We start from the raw sequence: 20689 nt of genomic DNA, 5'->3' as shown, positions 1-20689 counted from the left end.
GAGGCACAGCCTGAGAGGGACAGAGGAGCACAGAGGGGAAAGGTGTGGATGCTCTGTGCGCACCTTTCTGTGCCTGAGGGGCAGGAAAGGCAGAATCTCCCTTTTTTGAGTACCTGTTCTGTATCTCAGTGGCAGGAAAAGTAAAATCTCCTTTTTTTGAATACCTTTTCTGTGCCTGAGAAAAGGTATTCTGAGGAAAGGCAGAATTTCCCCTTTTTGAGTACCTGAGTGGCAGGAAAGGCAAAATCTCCATTTTTTGGGTACCTGTTCTGTGCCTGAGTGTCAAGAGAGGCAAAATCTCCATTTTTTGGGTACCTGTTCTGTGCCTGAGTGTCAAGAGAGGCAAAATCTCCATTTTTTGAATATCTGTTCGGTACCTCAGTGGCAGGAAAGGTAAAATCTCCCTTTTTTGAGTACCTGAGTGGCAGGAAAGGTAAAATCTCCCTTTTCTGAGTACCTGTTCTGTATCTCAGTGGCAGGAAAAGCAAAATCTCCTTTTTTTGAATACCTTTCCTGTGCCTGAGGGGCAGGAAAGGCAGAATTTCCCCTTTTTGAGTACCTGAGTGGCAGGAAAGGTAAAATCGCCCTTTTACTCAGCAGGGACTGATGGAGCCACTTTGGGAAACCCTTCAAGTGCCTGGCAGAGCTTCAGAGCCTCTCGGGCTGGGTTTGTCCCCTGGTGCCACCTCTGGGGACGGGTCCCTGCCTGGCCCTCGCAGCCAGGGCTGTGATGGATCTGAGTTTTTGACACTGCAATCACCGAACACCAATCCATGGAGAATTTGGACTTGTAGTTTTGATTAAAGTGATTGATTTTTAAAGCAGCCTCAGTTCGTTTTGGGCCATTAGAGGGTATTTGAAAGGAAAATAACTCTTTAATTAAATTAGTAGTGTGTAAGCATCCTGCTCTGCTTTCTAAGCAGAACTTCTGGGGGTTTTTAAATCATATTCCCTTCAGTTGGTTGTTGGCACATTTTAAGGTTAAAAGTGATGCAAAATTATTAAGACCAGCAAACCTGTGCTGAGCAACTCTTAAACTTCAAATGAAGTGTTTCCTTTGGGAAAACACCCAGATTGTGTTGTTGTGTAAAGCAATTCTTGTCCACCCACCTGGGTGTGATATTAATATACCCCACGGAAGGAATGCTGTGTAAACAGCAAAGTGCTTCCCTTTTATTTGTAAAACATCCTTTTCAGACTACAAACACGTCTAAAAGGTTCAGTTTATGGAGAGAATCACATAAGTAAGATAAAAGAATGTGTATGTTTCAGTGCTGTGCAATAGAAAGAGATAATTTATGCTCTGTATCTGCGATTAGTGACCCGAGGCTGTTGAACTTCCTCTTTATGGATTGGGAAAATGCTGTGACAGTTTTCAAGGGAATTGCTCTCTTTGAGTTTAAAGAGATGAAAATGGCTCTGCTAACAAGGACCAGCTTCAGCGGGTGCTTTCATATTCCTCGTGTTTAAAAAAAAAAAAAAAAAAGGGAGGCAAGAAAAGCAAAGGCAATTGGGTGCTTTGATATGTGTGACCCCGGAGGCTGCAGCAGCAGCAGCAGCTGGGGGATGGCAGCAGGGCTGCAGGAGCTGTCCTGGGGAGATTTGTGCAGGCTGAGAGGATGGAAGGGGTGTTTGCCAGGAGGGGAGATGCCATTTGGTGCCAGATTTCCTGTTCTGAGGGGTTCTGGTGCTTCCCTTATTGATATTCCCAAACCCAGGAATTGCCTCTGCCTGTGCTGGGCTCTTGCTCCAGGGTGGTGAGCGCCAGCCTGGGCTGGCAATTAGAGCTGCCCTCCCTCAGCTGGGGCGAATTTGGGAGGAAATACCTGAGAACAGCCTCCTGATTTCAGGTGTGGCTCTGCTGCACCCTCAGAACACGAACTCTGGGAGGTTTGAGCTGCTTTGGGCCTTTCAGCTGCAGAATTCCATTAACTGTGGTGAAATATCACCCTCAGTCTCTGATCTGGAGGTGATTAAAGGAAGGGGCTGTTTGTTACCAAAGACATTGGGCCAGGAAAACAAGCAGCTGGGAGCACATCTGGAGCAGGGCTGCGTTTGCAGCAGGCACAGTAAATGTTGAAATCGGAGCTGATGCTGCCTCCCATTGCAGATGGATTTCTCATGTGCTCCTTGGGAAGCACTTGTGGGACGAGTGCTGCAGTTTGCACCAGTTCAAGTGCTGGGAAATGCCTTTGGATTTGTCAGTGCTGCTGGTGCCAGGGCTTGAATATTTCATTGTGCTTTTCCAAGGACCTGAGCCCTGGGGGAGCTCTGGGGCTTTTTGGGGCAGGTTCCCAGGGAGATGGCACAGCCAGAGCTGCAGGCAGCTGCAATGTGGGCTTCAGTGCTGATCCAAGGGCTTCTCCCCTATTCTGTGTGTCACAGAGAGGCAGAGCTCCTCGTTGGATTGCACAATCTCTAGCACTCCCATCTCCCCAGAGACAGTTTGCACAACCAAGTTCATGCAAGTGTTCAAGCCTTTCTGAGAAGATTCTCTTTGGTGAAAGGAAGCTGATGTAAATCATGAGCTCTCTAACCTGTCAAACCAAGTTTTATACAAGTTCCCTGAATTGCTTCTGGTCATTTTTCTGTTTTGGAAGGTTCCCTGCCAGTTTGTGCATTTCTCAGAGAATCCTCCTTTTTGCAGTGGGTCTGGGCAGAACTGGCTGTGCTGGTTCCCTTGGGGTGAATCCTTGTGCCCAGGGCAGAGGCATCAGCCCTCATCATCATCATCCTCATCCTCAGGAAGCTTCTGGAGCCAGAGCCTTCGAGGCTGGCACTGCTGGGTTCCATCCAGTGCCTGCAGTAATAGAGGAAATTAATTTGAGTTCTGCACGAGGGCTGAGTGCTTTGTGCTGCTTGGGCTCTGAGCTTTCTGCTGCTGGACCTGGCAGTGAATTAACACCTTGACTTCTTTAATAGAAGTTATTAGTGGCTTCATTTGTTGGAGTTGTAATGCCGTGCTGATTATATGGCCCAAGACAAACGATTAACTTTGGAATTGTGTATTAGCTTGGCTGGCTGTGCTCACTGCAGTTCAGAGCAGAGTGCACATGGTGGCCATGGGATGTGCTAGAGGTTTAAAAACCACATTTCTCTATTTCAGAACTGCTTTTCTTGTGCACCATCCCCGTTGTCTGTATGTTCACACTTCCAGCACCCAATAAAAGTTGATTTTTTTCTTTGTATCTCTCTCCCATCTTTCCCTTTGAGATTTTTTCTCTTCCAGCAGGTAAATGCATCCTGTTTATTCTCAGTGTAGTTATTTCTGATTTTAGTGTTTTCAATATCTGGCAATTTCCAGATGAATGGAGAGCATCTTTGCAATCTTTCTGTTCAGATTAGATTGCAGCCTGTGGAGCCGCTTTGGGGTGTTTGTTTAGTCCTGATTTACATACAAACACAAAGAAAAACTCTAAAGGCGGTGTTGCTAATTCAGCTATTGACACCACTTTGTTTCCTCTGAGGAGCAGCGTTTGCTTTTGTGGTGGAACAGCCCAGTCTCACTCTGGCTGCTCAGTGCATTTTCTTTCCTTTTCTTTTTGCAATTCCCAGCCCCAGCCTGTTGGCAAAGTGCTTTAATTTTCCCGTTACACATTCCCTGCCCATTTGAGGTGATATTTCAGCAGGCAGTGACTGTTCAAACTCGGGGCTGGGTTTGCAGAGCAAACTCCTGCTTGTTTTATCCTCCAGCTCTTGGTGTGTCTTTGTTCAAAGGTAAACCCCTCGGTGAGATGGTAAAGAAAATGTGGCCTCTTGATATTTAAAAGGTGAGAAATCTATTTAAACTGTGGATGATGGCTTTGAATAGCCCCACTGCTGAGTGCTGCTTGTTTTAATAGAAGTGATAAATACTGTGGCTGGTGCTGCTCTGCAATTAGATCTGAGCTATGTGCTATAAATGACATTTAATGGCAAATGTCAGGCGGGGCCCGAGTGGTATCTTCATTTCAGTGGTGCACTTCTTTGGCACAACGCTAAGAAAACCTTAATGGAATTTAATTACCAGAGCATCCATTCAGTGCTCGGTGAATGCATTTGTGATCCCATTAGGTGCTGCTGAGCTGAGCAGGGGATGCTCAGGGGGTCCCTGGCACTTCTGGGCCAGCAGCTCCCCCAAATCTGCTCCTGGGAAAGGCAAAATCTGAAAATCTGTGACCAGAGTGGGGCAGAGAGCAGGGGCAGGGATGCTGTGGCCAGAACCAGAGCTGATTTCTCTCTCAGGGGTGTTAATTACAGCCCATGAGTGACTCTGGGGTGTTGGGGCAGAGCTGTGGCACCTCCAGGCCTCACCTGGATTTGTGGGTTTATATGAAATGCACGTTGGTGAGGTTGTTGTAAATGGGATTTACACCCAGCTGGGTGCAGGGTGGTACCCACGGATGGAGGGGCTGCAGCACCTTCCCTGCACAATCACCTGCAATTCCACTGAATGGGGAGGTCTAGGGGGGAAATGAACCCAGGAAACCTGGATGGGAGAAAGGAAACGGAGCAGAAAGAGACCACAAAGGGATTAAATGAGGCAGTAAGCAATGACCCATAACCTTCATGGAACATCTTATCATAGTTTTATTTTAAGCCAGTCAGTTTTTAAGCATAACTGCTTTTTTTTTAACAAGATGAGATTATCTTGTGTCGTTTAGGATCACAGTGAAATTTTAAGGGTATTTTGTACCCAAGTGTATTTCACTTAAATGAGAGCAGGTGACTTGCTGTTCTCAGCACAGTGAGCAGCTTTGTTTAGGTAAAGCTGGAGAGCTGATGGGATAAACAGTAGAGTTTATTTTAAATACAGACACCTCTCAGTCATCAGCTGAAATGAATCATGTTCCTTGTCTCCTCTGAAACCCTGGATGAGGCTGTGCTCAAGGTGAGACGTGAGAGTGACACTAAATAAAATAAAGGGCTGACACTTGTTCCACATCAGTCAGCTTTGTAAAACCTGCTGGGTTTGCTGAAATTCCTTAGGGCTGCACTGTGCTTGAGCACAGGGAGCTCCAGTGCGGGCTCCTGGTGGGGTGGATCCCAGTGCTGCCTTCACCAGACTCAGTTCATTGCATTTCCTTTTATTGCATTTCCTGGTGGGGTGGGTCTCATTGCTGCATTCACCAGAATCCGTTCAGTGCCTTTTATTGCATTTCCTTATTTCCTTTTATTGCATTTCCTGGTGAGGTCAGTCCCGTGCTGCTCATTGCATGTTTCCTGGTGAGGTGGGACTCACTGCTGGGCTCACCAGGGAGGTTCAGTGCCTTTTATTGCATTTCCTGATGAGGTGGGTCTCAGGATCTCCCTGCTGGATCCACCAGGCTCAGTTTGGTGCTGTTCATTGCATTTCTTGGTGAAGTGGGTCTCCCTGCTGCACCAGGCTCAGTTTGGTGCCTTTTATTGCATTTCCTTTTATTGCATTTCCTTTTATTGCATTTCTGGTGAGGTGGATCTCACTGCTGCATTCACCAGGCTCAGTTTGGTGCCTTTTGTTGCATTTGCTGATGGGTCTGTCCTGCTGCAGAGGTGGCACAGTTCTCATCCCTGGTGTGTCCCAGCAGAACATGCCGTGTTCTCAGGGCTGTGTTCTCAGGTCTGTGCTGAGCTGTGCTCTCAGAGCTGTGCCTGAGCTCAGGGCTGTGCTGAGCTGTGTTCTCAGAGCTGTGCTCTCAGAGCTGTGCTCTCAGAGCTGTGCTCTCAGGGCTGTGCTGAGCTGTGTTTTTCAGCAAGTCTGGCAGCTCCAGTGCCAAACTCCCACGCTGGGAGACAGCAGATGGCATCTCGTGGGCACTGACTGCAGGGAGGGCGGGCACCAGTGCTGTGCAGAGCTCCAGCCCTGGGCACTGGGGCTGCCTCAGGGGCACCAACAGCCCCAAGGGGATGTGCCCTGCTGCAGCAGGGGCTTTGGGCAGCTCTCGAAGGTGTGCACAGGCTGCAGGTGGATACTGGGGTGGCTCAGGGGGGTTCTGGGGCTCTGGTGCCTCCCCTGTCCTCCTGTGAGGAGCACAAGTGAGCTGTGTGTGGTGTGTGCAGCCAGTGCTGCTTCACCTTCTGTAAATACAGAACAAGCACTTGTGAGCAGTGTGCCTGGGCCTGCTGGTGCCTGCAGCTGTGCAGGGCTCTGAGAGCCTGCAATTCAGGGCAGGGTGAGTGTGAGCAGTGTTTTATATCTCAGTGTGAGGAATTCAGGGCAGGGTGAGTGTGAGCAGTGTTTTGTGAGGAATCCAGGGCAAGGTGAATGTGAGCAGTGTTTTATATCTCAATGTGAGAAATTCAGGGCAAGATGAGTGTGAGCAGTGTTTTGTGAGGAATTCAGGGCAAGGTGAGTGTGAGCACTGTTTTACACCTCAGTGTGAGGAATTCAGGGCAAGGTGAATGTGAGCAGTGTTTTACACCTCACAGCTCCTCCTACACCAGGCTGAATCCATTCCCAGCATGCTGAGGTGACTCAGTGAATGCCAAAAGGAGTTTCGTTTGTGAATAAAAAGAACACGTGGAAATTTCTTGCTGTAATCAGTCAGCAGAAGTCAGTTGTGAAAAAATCCGATATTGTTTTGTCAATAAATGACACTGTGCCCTGCACAGATCACAGGAATGGGCCCTCACCCTGCACACAGCAATATTTGCTGCCCCAGCAGCCCATCCCCAGCTCAGCTCACACTCAGTGCATCCTCTGATCGATCATCACAGCTTTCCCAGGGCTGCTCATTTCCTGCTCCATCAGTGCCCTCCATCAGCCCAATCACACAGCCACAGCTTGTTTCCATCAGGAATCCCTGCAGGTGGAGCATTAGACAGCAGCAGCAGGTTTGGGCTCTGCCTTGGCTCAGGGTGAGGGCACAGCCCTGCCTGGGCAGGGGCACGGAGGGTTAATCTGCTGTGCCCACATCACTGCTTTTATTTCACATTTGTGTTTCTTGCTGAACACTGACAATGCTGCTCTGTTTGCAGGGAGTAATTATGTGTTGCTATGCAGGCATCTGAATTAAATAATCAAGCTGCAAAAATAACATTCATTTGTAGTAATAACCTCTGCATTTCCAGGCTGGGTTTGCTTGGCTTACAAACAGCTGATCAGTTTTCTTAATTAATTAGCAAACAGCCTACAAAAAGATACCCTGAGAACGTTGGATTACACGTGCTGCTGTGGAGAGGGAAGGGAAATAATCCTTGCTGTGTCTCCTTAGCTCCTCATTTCCAGATAGGTTCATTTGTGCCCCCTCTTTGGGGAAAAAAACCCCAAACAGTGAATTTAAATGGTTTTTATTGTTCCTTTTCTCTCTCTGACTATTAGTAAATGTCAGAATGGAGTGAGAGTGAGGAGGAGTGATGTTTTATGTGGCAAACAGGTTGGGAAGGGAGATGTTCTGTTCCTTGTCCTGTTTGTGTCTCTGGGGTTGCTGTTGGTCTGTGCCCATCTGCCATGGCAGCCGTTGGCACACTGTGCCCAGAGCTCCCTGGACAGGGCAGGGTGTGATTGTTCCCCTGGAGGAGCTGCAGGACATCTGTGCTGATGCTCATTGGGCTCTCACCCCTCTGGAGCCTCTGCAGGAACTGTTCTGAAAATGCCTCCCCAGGGAAAGCACCTTGGAACTGCCACCAGTGCTGTGAAATCAGGACATTCCTGCTTTCTAAAGAGAATTTGCAGCATTATTTTTCCCCCTTCAAGGCAGAGGCTCATTTTAAATAGAAGTTGACCAGATGCCTGTGAACTGAGATGCTTTAATCCATTTACAGATCCCATCTAATTCTTGTTCAAGGTCCAAAACTGATTCATGCTGTTTAAAAGGAACAAAACCCAAAATGTCAGCGAGAATAAAACCCCCAAATGAGCACTTTGTGAGCGCTGCAGCAAAAGACAATATTTTCATTAAAGGGGAGAATGTGGTTTTGCAGCACAGGGAATCGTTCTGAGCTGACACAAAGACACTTGAAATTTAAAGCTCTTGCCATGGCTGCACTTTCTGCAAGCCTGGCTTTGGCGTGTGACTGTCTGCAGCTTTTCACATGTAAAGGTGTAAAAAAGGGAAAAAAAAAGTCACACTTTTAGGAGGGAGGGGACACTTCCTTTGTGTGCACATGGTTTGGAAATACAGAGTCTGCCACAGGAGAGGGTGCCTTGACACCTCTGAGTGCAGCCTGCTTTATAGATGACATGAGCATTTAGGAAGTTGGCTGGCAAAATAGCATGTCTAGGAATCTCTGTGCCATGAGGGATGGAAATGTGAAAAGGGAGACTCTGACAGACGTTTTGTGTTTTTAGCAAGATTGAAGCTTCAGGTTCAACCCCACAAAGTGCTCTGTGCTGGAGAGTGGGCACAGAAGAGGGGTTGTCAGGGTGCAGCTGTTAAATGAATTGGACCAAAATGACCACAATGGTATTTAGGAAGGAGATCAGCTCATCTTCCCCCAAAGAACACCCAGAGAATTTGCAGAGGGATGCTGGGTTGATGTTTCCCATCATTGCTGTGAGCTCACCAAGAGAATTTATGAACTCTTAGCGAGAGGGTAACAGATTATTTACTCGGAATTTTTAGTCTCCAGAATTCACAGAGACTGCCCATAAAAGCTGTGGTGCACAGAGCATTATTCCAGCAGAACAGCTGAGCCTGCAGCCCCAATTCCTGAGCAGCAGGCAGCAGAAATCAGAGCCTCTCCCTCGCTGTCCCTTTGATTTTTTCCCCTGTTTGCTCTGATTGCAGCTGTGGTGTTTGAAAGGCTCCAGCCCAGGATGCTCAGTGGCCCTGGGGATGGGGATGGTGGCTCAGTGTGGGATGCTCAGAGCAGTTTGGGGATGGGGAAGTGACTCAGATGCTCAGCCCAGGGATGCTCAGAGGCTTTGGAGATGGGGATGGTGGAGGTGGCTCGGTTCAGGGATGCTCAGAGGCCTTTGGGGATGCTCAGCAGCTTTGGGGATGGTGGAGATGGCTCAGCCTGGGATGCTCAGAGCAGTTTGGGGATGGGGAAGTGACTCAGCCTGGGGATGCTGAGAGGCTTTGGGATGTGCATGGTGGAGGTGGCTCGGTTCAGGGATGCTCAGAAGCTTTGGGGATGGCGATGGTGGAGATGGGTCAGCCCAGGGATGCTCAGAGGCTCTGGGGATGGTGGCTCAGTGTGGGATGCTCAGAGGCTTTGGGATGTGGATGTGGATTGGTCGGGATGCTCCGAGGCTCTGGGGATGGTGGAGGTGGCTCAGCCCAGGATCTCAGAGCGGTTTGGGGATGGGGACGGTGGAGATGGCTCAGCCTGGGATGCTCAGAGCAGTTTGGGGATGGGGAAGTGACTCAGCCTGGGGATGCTCAGCCCAGGGATGCTCAGAAGCTTTGGGGACGGGGATGGGGATGGTGGCTCAGTGTGGGATGCTCAGAGCAGTTTGGGGATGGGAATGTGTCTTGGTCGGGATGCTCAGAGGCTCTGGGGACGGTGGAGATGGTTCAGCCTGGGATGCTCAGAGCAGTTTGGGGATGGGGAAGTGACTCAGCCTGGGGATGCTCAGCCCAGGGATGCTCAGAGGCTCTGGGGATGGGGATGGTGGCTCAGTCTGGGATGCTCAGAGGCTTTGGGATGTGGATGTGGCTTGGTCAGGATGCTCCGAGGCTCTGGGGATGGGGATGTCGAGGTGGCTCGGTCCCAGCTTTCCTGGCACAATGCTGCCACTGGCAGTGGTGTGCCGGTATTACACAGCTCTGCTCAGGAAATGCTTTCCCGGGAAGGTCTGGCTGTTGTTTGTTCAGCAGGAAAGCTCTGACACGGGGCTGCTGCTGCTGCAGGGAGCCAGCAGAACCTGCCCACAGCCCAGGGACCTGCAGGGGAGCCCAGAGTGGGTTTGGGAGCTCAGGAGCAGTCTCAGACTGCCCTAGGGGATTGCAGCCCAGAGGAAAACAAGGCTGCACTTGCCTCATGCCAGAGGAATGTTCCCTTCCCTTCCCTTCAGGCCTTTGTTGTTCTCTGTGTTGGAGCAGCAGGGAGAATTGCAGACCGGGGGTTCGGAGATGAACTGAGCAGAGTCCGTAGTGACTCCATCTAAAAGTTCTCTCTAAGTGGTGTTTATGCTTCAGTTTCCTTCTAAGAAGGAACAAATTGGTGGCTGGAGCCTCAGTGAAAAAAGAGCATTTGGGGAAGACAGTTTTGTGTAAATTTTGCTGTGAGGTTGATGAGCAGTCAGAGCCTGTAATTATTGTGATTGAAGTGCAGTATCCTATTCTTTTGTGTAATAAAGAACATCTATGATTATGTCTGGATCCATCTGTCCTTGGGGGAAAAAAATCTATTATCTCTTGGTTCCCACTGCTCAGAATGGTTGCACTGAATGGTGTTGCTGTGGGTATTCTTTTCTGCATGTTTGGCCATAAATACTTCTTATTTGTGGAAATCAGCAGCCTGCACGAGGCCAAAAATTGCAATCCTTTTCTGATCCCTGCCTCTTTCCCTGGGTTAATTAACATGAGTGAGTAGATTGGGGTTTGCTGGTCAGATGCAGAGACAAAACTGATGCAGGAGGGTCTCCCTGCCTTTGTCTGGGCTGGAAATCAATCAGGCTGGAGAAATGCTTTCCTGCCTCTGGGTCTGACCTGGGGGTTTCCAGTGAGGGCTGGGGGCTGATTTCCTGTCAGTAACACCCCCGGGTTGTTTTTCAGAGCAAGAGGGACCATCTGCTGATGAACGTCAAGTGGTACTACCGCCAGTCCGAGGTGCCCGACTCGGTGTACCAGCACCTGGTGCAGGACAGGCACAACGAGAACGGTGAGTGGGGACAGCCTGGCATGATCCCGGCTTTAACAGGGGCAGCTTGGCCTGATCCTGGCTTTAACAGAGCCAGCCTGCCCCAATCCCAGCTTTAACAGGGCCAGCCTGGCCCAATCCCAGCTTTAACAGAGCCAGCCTGCCCCAATCCCAGCTTTAACAGGGCCAGCCTGCCCCAATCCCAGCTTTAACAGGGCCAGCCTGGCCCAATCCCAGCTTTAACAGGGCCAGCCTGCCCCAATCCCAGCTTTAACAGAGCCAGCCTGCCCCAATCCCAGCTTTAACAGAGCCAGTTTGGCCCAATCCCAGCTTTAACAGAGCCAGCCTGCCCCAATCCCAGCTTTAACAGGGCCAGCCTGCCCCAATCCCAGCTTTAACAGGGCCAGCCTGCCCCAATCCCAGCTTTAACATGGGCAGCCTGCCCCAATCCCAGCTTTAACAGAGCCAGCCTGCCTTGTCCCAGTCCCAGTTTAACAGAACACTTCTGCACTGGGCTGTGGAACCAGGACACGGTGCTCTCTACCTGCCTGGTGTCACTGCTGTGTGTCCTGCTCCTGTAATCAGGGCCATTCCAGGTGTGCTGGAAGTGCTTGGCTGCACTATGAATAATAATTAATAGCAACAGCAACAACGTTAATAATAGCATAACAAAATTATTATCATGTATGATGATGATGATTATTACTATTATCTCCTTGAAGGAGAATAGAAAAGCAAAATCACCCTGGATCCATGGTAGGCCTCTGGACACTGTGCCGATAATGAACTGAGCACCAAATTATCTGCAGAAATTGAGGATCTCCTCTGGTTTTTGTGGTTCTGCCATGAGCAGTGCCGTGAGAGCTGTCTCTCTCAGTCGTGCTCCCTTGCAGTGAATATTCACTGTGATTAATATTGCAGTGAGGGATGCAACTGAAGCACTTGGAGCTGAGTTTCCCCTTTTCTCTTTGCAAAAACAAGTGTGATCTTGGCTTTCACAGGAGCAGAAGGAACTTTAGTACATATCCCAGTGTCATTTATCTCCTGCCTCCAGGGAAGACATAACATTTGCTTCTGTTCTTACCAGGAAATTTCCTTGAGGCAACTGTTAAAAATTCTGAAGATACTCCAAGGTGAACCGTGCTGATAAAAGTTGATGATTGAAATGTGGAATGCAGCAACTTTCTGGTGCCTGACAGAACAAAGTTGAGCACATGCTCCCCTTATGAAAGGACATTCTGTGTGTGCTTTTAGCAAGAGCTCCACAAATCTAACATTTCTGTTACTAATTTATTTGAAGCTTCTAACAATGAGATTACAGGCACAGTGTCAAAAAGGATTTTTGATAGCATGGCTGCTTTTATTGCAGTCTCCTGTGTGTGGAGAAGTATTTTTGTGTCTTCCTCAAAGGTATTAGAAAGAAGTCATGGAAAAAGTTGTCTTCCAGTTCTTTTGTTAGCGCTCAGAATTTTCTGTGTTTGAACATGAATGTCAATATTTACCTCAAAGCCAGAGCTCCATGTCAGGATTTTGTTGCAGATTTGACATTAAATATGCACAGGAGCCCATGCCTTATCCTGGAAACCAAACAGATTCATTTCCTTGGTTCCTCCCACCCGGGAGTGATGCTCCCAGTGGTCAGGAGGAGTCCCAGTGCCCTTGGAAGGCTTTTCCCTTCAGAAGCCCTGGGAGAATTGATGGACGAGAATAGAAGTGATGTTCTTGCACATCAATTCCCACAGCCCACGCGAGCAGAGTTGGTCAGCTCGGAGTGCACCTGAGGAGCCCCTGGGGCTGTGCCCTGGTGGCCCAGCTGTGTGTCAGGGCTGTGCTGCTGTTTGTCTCTGCAGACTCGGGACGGGAGCTGGTCATCACTGACCCCGTGATCAAGAACCGTGAGCTCTTCATCTCCGACTACGTGGACACGTACCACGCTGCTGCCCTCAGGTGGGGACACCTGGGGACACCTGGGGACGGGCTGGGGACACCTGGGCACGGGCTGGGGTCATCCTGGGGCTGGGGTCACCTGGGCACGGGCTGGGGACACCTGGGGACGGGCTGGGGTCATCCTGGGGCTGGGGACACCTGGGGATGGGCTGGGGTCACCTGGGGACGGGCTGGAGACACCTGGGGGTGAGCTGGGGACGGGCTGGGGACACCTGGGGACGGGCTGGGGTCATCCTGGGGCTGGGGACACCTGGGGACGGGCTGGGGACAGCCAGGTGCTGGGGACGGGCTGGGGACAGCTTGGGGCTGGGACAGAGGTGTGAGGGGCTCTGGGGGGAAGAGCCTGGGGCTGGGACAGAGGTTCCTGAGGCCCTGTGGGGACAGCCAGGGGGGACAGAGGCTCCTGGGGTCACTGCCCCCCCAGCCCAGCCGTGCCCTCTCCCTGCAGTGTGCTGTGCCCTGGTGCAGCAGGGAGCTGCAGCCCTGCAGGTTCCTCTCCGTGCCAGGCAGTCAGTGGTGCCCAGCAGGAGCTGTTTGCCCTCCCTGCCAGCCCAGGGCATGGCTGGCTCCTGCAGCAGCCTGTCCCTCCCTCAGAGCCCCTCGTGCAGCTCTGGCTTTCTGCTGGGCTGCATGAAAGGCTTGTTGTGGGTGCTGTCCCTGCTCAGAGCCCAGCCCAGGCTGAGGGAGATCCCAGCTGTGTGCCCTCACTCTGCCCTGGCACCCTCCAGGCTTTGGGGGACACCCTCACTGGAGCTGCTCTCAGAGCCCAGCAGCCAGGCGTTATTTGTCAGCTGATTTTCAGCGTGCCAAACATACATGGATATTGTCAAGATGCAAATTGAATAATCTCCCCGATAATGGTGCTCAGATGGTGTTTCACCACAGCCATCTGGAGACATTTTTTTGTTCAGAGTCACTTTGCTGAAGCCACTTACTTCAAGACAAACTGGCTTCTGTTCTGGTGGGGGAAAGCCTTTGATTTACATATTAAACCTTTCTTATAAACTCAGAGCATTGCAGGGTGTGCTGGGAGCCTCTGCTGAGTCCCAGTGTCACACCAGGAGCCAGGCTGGAAATCTGGAAATCAAGCACACAAACTCAGCTCTGTGGCTGCACATTCCCTGGGACTGCTCTAACTCCCCTGCCACATCCTCTCAGTGCTTTTTCCCTTTAAAGAAAAGATAGGGACGGAAAGATAAAAATGGAATTTCCGTGTGTGCCAAACAAACTTGGGCAATAACCTGTGAGTGCAGAGGATGAGCAGAAGGATAATTGCACATGGTGTTCCTGCAGAGAACGTGGGGGAGGCACAGTGTGTCGTGATGCATGAAAGGGTAACATGAGATTCTAATTTATTATAATGCCAGATTATCTCTGTGCCCTCTGCAAACAAATGGACACACAGTGGATTGATGACAAACTAGGGAATAAAAACCAGTGATTGTAACCAGCAATATTCTACTCTAACCAGTGGGAAAATTCAACTAGAGGGTAGTTGTAGATCTCTGTGGAAGGGTGTCATAAACATGATGTGCTTTTTGCCTCTCTGGGGAATGCAGAACTCCTGGTCTGGAGTGCTGGGAGCAGGAGGTGCTGCTGCCATCCACAGAGACAATGCAGCTTAGCTGCAAAGTGCTTATTAGCTGCCAGGTGAATTATTGAAAGGAAGCCAAACCTCTTTCCCTAGAATACTTCTAAAATGTGAAATATCAAAAGAAACCCCCCTGCTCATTTTCTGTCTGTCTAAGTGACTAAACTTGGGAAGCAGTGCCAGCCTGCAGGGAGGAAATGAGTGTGAGAGCAGGGCTGGCACTCAGGGTGTGTGGGGCCTCTCTCAGACCTTGGATTGGGGAATTTGGGAGGCTGTGACTGTAAGTGTAACAGCCTTGCACGTTGGAGACTGTCAGCATTGCATCCAAGCTGTTGTTGGTTGGGCTGTGCTGGCTGGAGGAGAATCAATGAGAGTTTGCAGAGCAGCATCTGAGCCCCCGTGACTGCATCTCCCTCCCTTTGCCCCGTGGGAAGAGCCCACACTTCTGTTACAGGATTTCTGTATTTATGGTGTTTTGGACATTTATGAGAGCAGGGATGCCTGTGGCTTCTCCCCAGATTGCACTTCATTAAAGCAGCTGTTACTCAAGCTAGAATTCTAATGCCATTTTCTCCTCTTTCTTCCTTGCAGAGGGAAGTGCAACATCTCCCATTTCTCTGACATATTTGCTGCTAGAGAGTTCAAGGCACGAGTGGATTCATTTTTCTACATCCTGGGCTACAATCCAGAGACAAGGTAAGTGAAAATGGCTTTTAAACTCCACTTCACACTGACCTGAGCTGGTGTTCACTCAAAGGTTGGGCCCGATGATCCTGGAGGTCTTTTCCAATCTTAATTCTATGAAAATCACTCAGGGGAAGAAAGGTTCAAACCCAGCTGGCAGGAGGCTGGGCTGCAAGGGATGCAAGGGACAAGCTGCAGATTTCTGGCTGTGTGTTTATACAGGAGGAAAATAAGATAATAATCTTATAAGAGCAGAAAATAAAATTGTGCAGTGAGTCCTGATATCCAGGTGCACCTCTGGGTAAATAATGTGCTGCTTCCCAACAGCTTCTTGGAAATATGGAAGTTTTGTAAAACTTGCAGACTTCAGCAGGAATTCTTGGCTGTCTTGTTGGCTGAATGTACACCCTTGAAAATACCTCTAAAAATCGTTTGCATATTCTAGTTTGCATATTCTAATTTAGACACTTCCAAGAAATCAAATGGGAAGTTTTTAAGTGTGGAAATTCCTGCTTTCATGTGTAAATAATTGTCCAGGGTGGTCCCTGTCAGGAATTCCTGGTTTAGGCCTTGCTGCCCAGAGCAAAGAGAGGCACAGAAAGGATTTTTTGGGATCAGTTCGTGCTTGAGGAAGGTGTGTCCATGCTCTGGTTTGTTCAGCCAGCTTGGGCAGCTCTGGGGGAAAGCTCAGTCCAGGCTGTGGCTTGGTTATTTTCTGCATTTATGGGATTCTCTAGCACAGAAAACGCCCCACAGGTGCCAGCCTTGAGCAGTTTGCTGTTCAGGGGGTATTTCCATGAGTGAGAGATGAAGAATTGGGCTCAGGTCTGTGCCCACTGAAGGGAGTTGTGCTTTGAACACAATCAGCTGTGCTCCTTGATTTCCAGAGATATCCTGGAGAAAAGTCTCATTTGAACTGGGGTTAGATAAGCATGTAAATAATAAATATTTGAATTGTTCTGTGGTGGATTTACTGTTCCTAAAGCAGATCTGGATCTTTGTGCTCCACGGCATTGCCAGCCACTGAGTGCCTGCAGTTGGGAGGAGCTCCCTGAGTGTTTGGTTATTAATGAGGTTATTAATGAGGAATTGGTTATTAATGAGGCTCCCTCGCCTCACTCTGAGGTGTCCCAGGCTGTCTGGGTGGGCTGGGCTGCTGAAACTCCCTCCCTCAGGCGTTTCCCATTCCCTGGGGTGGTGCTGAGCCCTGGGGATATCCCAAATTCAAACACCTAAAATGCTTCTGGAACACCACTGGTGTCGTCTTCTGAGTGGTCCGCGAGGCAAGGCTTGGGGAGGTTTGCATAGGTGAGGTTTTCATGGGGAGGTTTTTATGGATGGGGTTTTCATGGATGAGGTTTTAATTGATAAGGTTCTCCTGGTGAGGTTTTCATTGGTGGGATTTTCCTGGTGAGGTTTTTGTGGATGAGGATTTCGTGGTGCCACTCTCTGATGGTCAGCGCCCTCCCTGACCCCTGTGCTTGTCCCTGTGTTTCAGTTTGGGGTTGCAGTGTTGGTATTGGTGCCTAAGGGATGATTTCCCCCGTGAAATGGCATTTTTGGCGCTGTCTGTGTGGTTTTAAACCCACTTTCTGGGTAGAGGAGCTGTTAATGCTTCCAGCTCTCAGAGGATGACTGAGCCTGAAAGGATCAATGAAAGGACAGAGCAGAGCACTTAGTGATCAGCTAATTACTCCAATTAGCCAGCTCTGCAAGGTCGCTTTTTCTTCATTTGGTTGCAGCCAGGTTTCTTTTTTTGAGCTGTGTTTTGGTGCTCGTGGCTGGCTGTGAGTTTCTGCTGCTGCATTTCCTCTGCTGAGGGAAGTGAAAGTGTTTGGGGCACATTTCAGGGCGGCTGTTGGGGTTTGTCAGTTCCATCTCCCCCTTGCTCTGAGGATGTTTTGGGTACATTTCATTGCAGGTTTTGGGGGTTTGTCAGTTCCATCTTCCCCCTGCTCTGAGGATGTTTTGGGTACATTTCATTGCAGGTTTTGGGGGTTTGTCAGTTCCACCTTCCCTTGCTCTGAGGATGTTTTGGGTACATTTCATTGCAGGCTATGGGGGTTTGTCAGTTCCATCTCCCCTTGCTCTGAGGATGTTTTGGGTACATTTCATTGCAGGTTTTGGGGTTTGTCAGTTCCATCTTCCCCCTGCTCTGCTTTCCTAAGGAGGTGTTTTGGTTCCCTGGAGGGTGAGAAGCACCCCTGGTTGTGTGAAATTGTTCTAATAAAGGCTCTGAAGGCTGCAGTGAGCCCTGCTGGGGCAATGTGGGGTGGGACCCCAACAATCCCGAGCTGGGCACTGTGTGTGCAAGGGATTTCTGCCTGAGACATTCTGGGCTCACCCTGGGATGCTCAGAAACTTCTGCTGCACTCTCAGATGCAGCTCAGCATGTTTGGGGTCTATTTTAGTGTGTTTATGTTTGCAAAGAAGCTATTTTTGTGCATTTGTGTTTGCAAAATAAATAGAAAAACCCCAGAGTGCAGAAACATCCCCAGCACTGGGGAGGATGTGTAGGATGAGACCCTTTTGTTGTTGGAGGACTCAGAGCTCCAGGAAAGGTTATTTTGTCCTTTCTGTGCCGTTTGAAACTTGTGATACACCAGGAAATTGTGTATCCACCCCTGCTACAATGAACATTCCTCACGGGATTGTTACAAGAAAATGAAGGATTTTTCTGGGGCCTGATCTGCTTTGCTTACTCTGTATTTCAAAATGCAATATTTGGGGAACTTTTTATCCTTCTTTGGCCTCATGGTAGGTGGAGGCGTCTCAGAAACTGGAGAACAGAGGGATGTGTCCCAATTAAAGCTGTGTGTGCTGGAGAGGACATTGCCTTCATGTAAATGGGTACCTAAGAGCACATCAATAGGGTCAGAGATGCAGGCTGGTGCAGGAGGGTCAGGCAGGGAGAATCAAGCCGGGCTCCTCGGGTGCCAAAGAATAATATTCCATAAATGGGAGAATAATATTCCATAAATGGGAGAAGAATATTCCATAAATGGGAGAAGAATATTCCATGAATGGGAGAATACTATGTGCCTCGCAGATCCTGGCTGAATTTATCAGTGGATCCCTGGCTCTGTTCCCGGATCCTCTCTGCATTTATTGGCAGATCCCCACTGTGTTTATTTACGGATCCCCGCTGTATTTATCAGAGGATCTCCAGCTGTACCAGGGCATCCTGGGCTGTATTTATTTACAGATCCCCACTGTATTTATTTACAGATCCCTGCTGTATTTATTCATGGATCCCGGGCTGTATTTATCAGCAGATCCCTGGCTGTATTTCCAGATTCCCTCTGTATTTATTTGCGGATTCCTGGCTGGTTTTGCGGATCCCGGCTGTATTTGTCAGCAGATCCCCGCTGTATTTCCAGATCTCCTCTGTATTTATTCAGTATCCCCGACTGTTTTTGCGGATCCCCGCTGTATTTACGGCGCCGTATTCGCTGCCGGAGCCGTTCCGGAGGGAGGAGGAGGAGGAAGGAGGGAGGAGGATGAGGGAGGGAGGGTCACAGCACATGCTCAGTGCCGCCGGTCCGAGGGCGAAGTTTGTGCGTTCTGCGTGCGGGCTTAGGTCACAGCACAAGCTCAGTGCAGGCTCGGCAGCTCGGGCAGCCCGCATGTGCCTCCATTTTGAGCTGCGAGAGGGCAAAAGGCGCAGCTCGGGCCGGGAGCGGCGGCCTCGGCGATCGTGCCCGGCCCCGGGCGCCTGGCACAGCCATGGACGATCCCCTCGGGCCCTGCAGGTAGGCGGCGGCAGCCCGGGCATCGCCGCGGGGCTGGGGCATCGCCCGGGGCTCCCGACGGCGCTGCCAGCACGGCAGCGGGCACCCGTGGGCATGCAGCCGTGGGCATGCACCCGTGGGCATGCAGCGCCCTGCAGCTCAGGGATGCTGTGACAGGAGGGGGATATGCAGCAGGATGGGGCTCACAGGATGGGTGGTACCTGCTGATGGAGGGCACTGAGCAGGTGAGAGAGGGGAGCAGGGGCTGCTGTGGCTGTGCTGGCCTGTCCTGCCTGTGCAGGTGGCACTGGTGCAGCTGAATGGCAGCAGCTGTGCAGGGCAGCATCACTGCCCTGTGCAGGACTGCAGCTCAGGGCAGCTGTGCAGGGCCAGCTGTGCAGGGCAGCATCACTGCCCTGGGCTGCACAGCAGCTGTGCAGGGCCAGCTGTGCAGGGCAGCATCACTGCCCTGGGCAGGACTGCAGCTGTGCAGGGCCAGCTGTGCAGCACCACAAGGCTCAGCAGGCACAGGGTGAGGCTGATGGGATGAAGGGCAGGCTGTGGTCCCTGTGGGACAGGCAGTGGTGTCACTGATGGACAGAAATGGGACAGGCAGCAGTGTCACTCTGGGTGGAAATGGGGTGAGGGGACCTGGGGCTGTGCCTGGGTCACCCCTGTGTGTGTGCTCTCGTTGCCAGGGTCTGTCCCTGTGCCTGTCCTGCCCTGTCCTGCAGAGCTGGGCTCGCTCAGGACCTTGTTCTGGAGCTGGGCAGCTTTGGGTGGAAGGGGACAGGACTGAGTGCTGCTCGCAGTGACACCTGGAGCCGGGGCTGGCCCTTAGGCCTGCACTCATTGTCACTCACCTGGCAGGGGCTGCTCACCTGGGCACAGAGGGACACAAGGGGAGCAGCTTCAGAATAACAGAACACAGACTGGGATGAGAAGAGAGAAAGAAATTCTTCCCAGGCAGGGTGGGCAGGCCTGGCACTGGTGCCCAGAGCAGCTGTGGATCCCTGGCAGTGCCCAAGGCCAGGCTGGGACACTGGGAGGTGTCCCTGCCATGGCAGGGGTGACAGTGGATGGGCTTTAAGATCTGTTTCAACACAACCCAGTCTGTGATTGTTGTCAGAAGCTGAGGAATGAGTGATGGATAAACCTGCAGAATCCTGCCCATGTCAGTGCCACGTCCACGTCTGTGTCCTGCCCCAAGTGTCATTCCTGTGACCATCTCCTTTTATACCTGCAGAGCATAAAAACATCAAGGACACCTCTTTGATGTGGATCACTTTGGCCATTGGCTGAGCAAAGTCCTGCTAATGATGAGACAGCTCAGCCTGGCAGGATCTCCTCGTGGGTTAGGGTTGGGGTCTCCTCATGGTTCAGAGAGGAGTCTCCATAGGCCTGAGCCTTGACACATTCTTATTCCTAATAAAGGAGCTCCTTGAGTGTGTGCAGGCATCCAGCAGTGCTCTGCAGGAACACAGGGATGTGGCAGCTTGTGTCCTTAGCACTGGTTTTAATTGTTCCCTTCTGGACAGAAGGGAAGGGCTTGGGCAGCCAGGTCATCAGCAAGCAGCCGCTCAGGTTTGTGTGAGTTGGGTTTAAAAATAAAACCAGACACCAAAACCCAACAGGAAGCCAAGAGGAAGCCAAGGTCCCTGCTCCCCCAGGCAGGGACACCCCAGAGCCCCAGGCCTGGGTGGCAGGGCCAGGCTGGGCTGCAGGAGCTGCAGAGGCTCTGAGCTGCCCTGGGCACTGCCCCCGGGCTCTGCAGCCATTCCCTGCCCAGGCACAGCTCTGCCCTGGCTGCAGGCCCAGCAGGTGCTCCAGCTCAGGCACTGCTGCTGGGTGGTCTGGTGAGTTAGTGCCACTCCAAACAGCTGCTAGGAATTGCTGGTATATCATGGGAAGTGCTTCAGTATTGTCCTTTGCATGAAGAATAGTCTCTTCCCTTTGTTCTGCCTTCATTTCAGTTTTTTTTTCCAGGCATAAATCAGCAAGATTACCTATTTCCCCTTCCTTCCAATTC

At 50.7% G+C, this 20689-nt stretch overlaps 1 protein-coding gene across 5 annotated transcripts in view; it reads left to right on the top strand.

The window, feature by feature from the left end:
* Positions 1 to 20689, top strand: part of RERE (arginine-glutamic acid dipeptide repeats) — a 164126-nt gene that overhangs the window by 70954 nt on the left and 72483 nt on the right. For 4 of the 5 annotated variants that reach the window (XM_074558725.1, XM_074558722.1, XM_074558724.1 and 1 more), the window contains exons 4-6: positions 10623 to 10728; positions 12558 to 12654; positions 14837 to 14941. In XM_074558725.1, the coding sequence (XP_074414826.1) occupies positions 10623 to 10728; positions 12558 to 12654; positions 14837 to 14941 (308 nt within the window). Of the gene's footprint in view, positions 1 to 10622; positions 10729 to 12557; positions 12655 to 14836; positions 14942 to 18455; positions 18682 to 20689 lie in introns of those variants that run through there. The other variant, XM_074558727.1, reaches the window with a different exon arrangement.

The sequence above is a fragment of the Zonotrichia albicollis genome, chromosome 25, assembly GCF_047830755.1.
Source record: "Zonotrichia albicollis isolate bZonAlb1 chromosome 25, bZonAlb1.hap1, whole genome shotgun sequence".
NCBI classification, from domain to species: Eukaryota; Metazoa; Chordata; class Aves; order Passeriformes; family Passerellidae; genus Zonotrichia; species Zonotrichia albicollis.
This window is presented reverse-complemented; position numbering and strand designations above follow the sequence as displayed.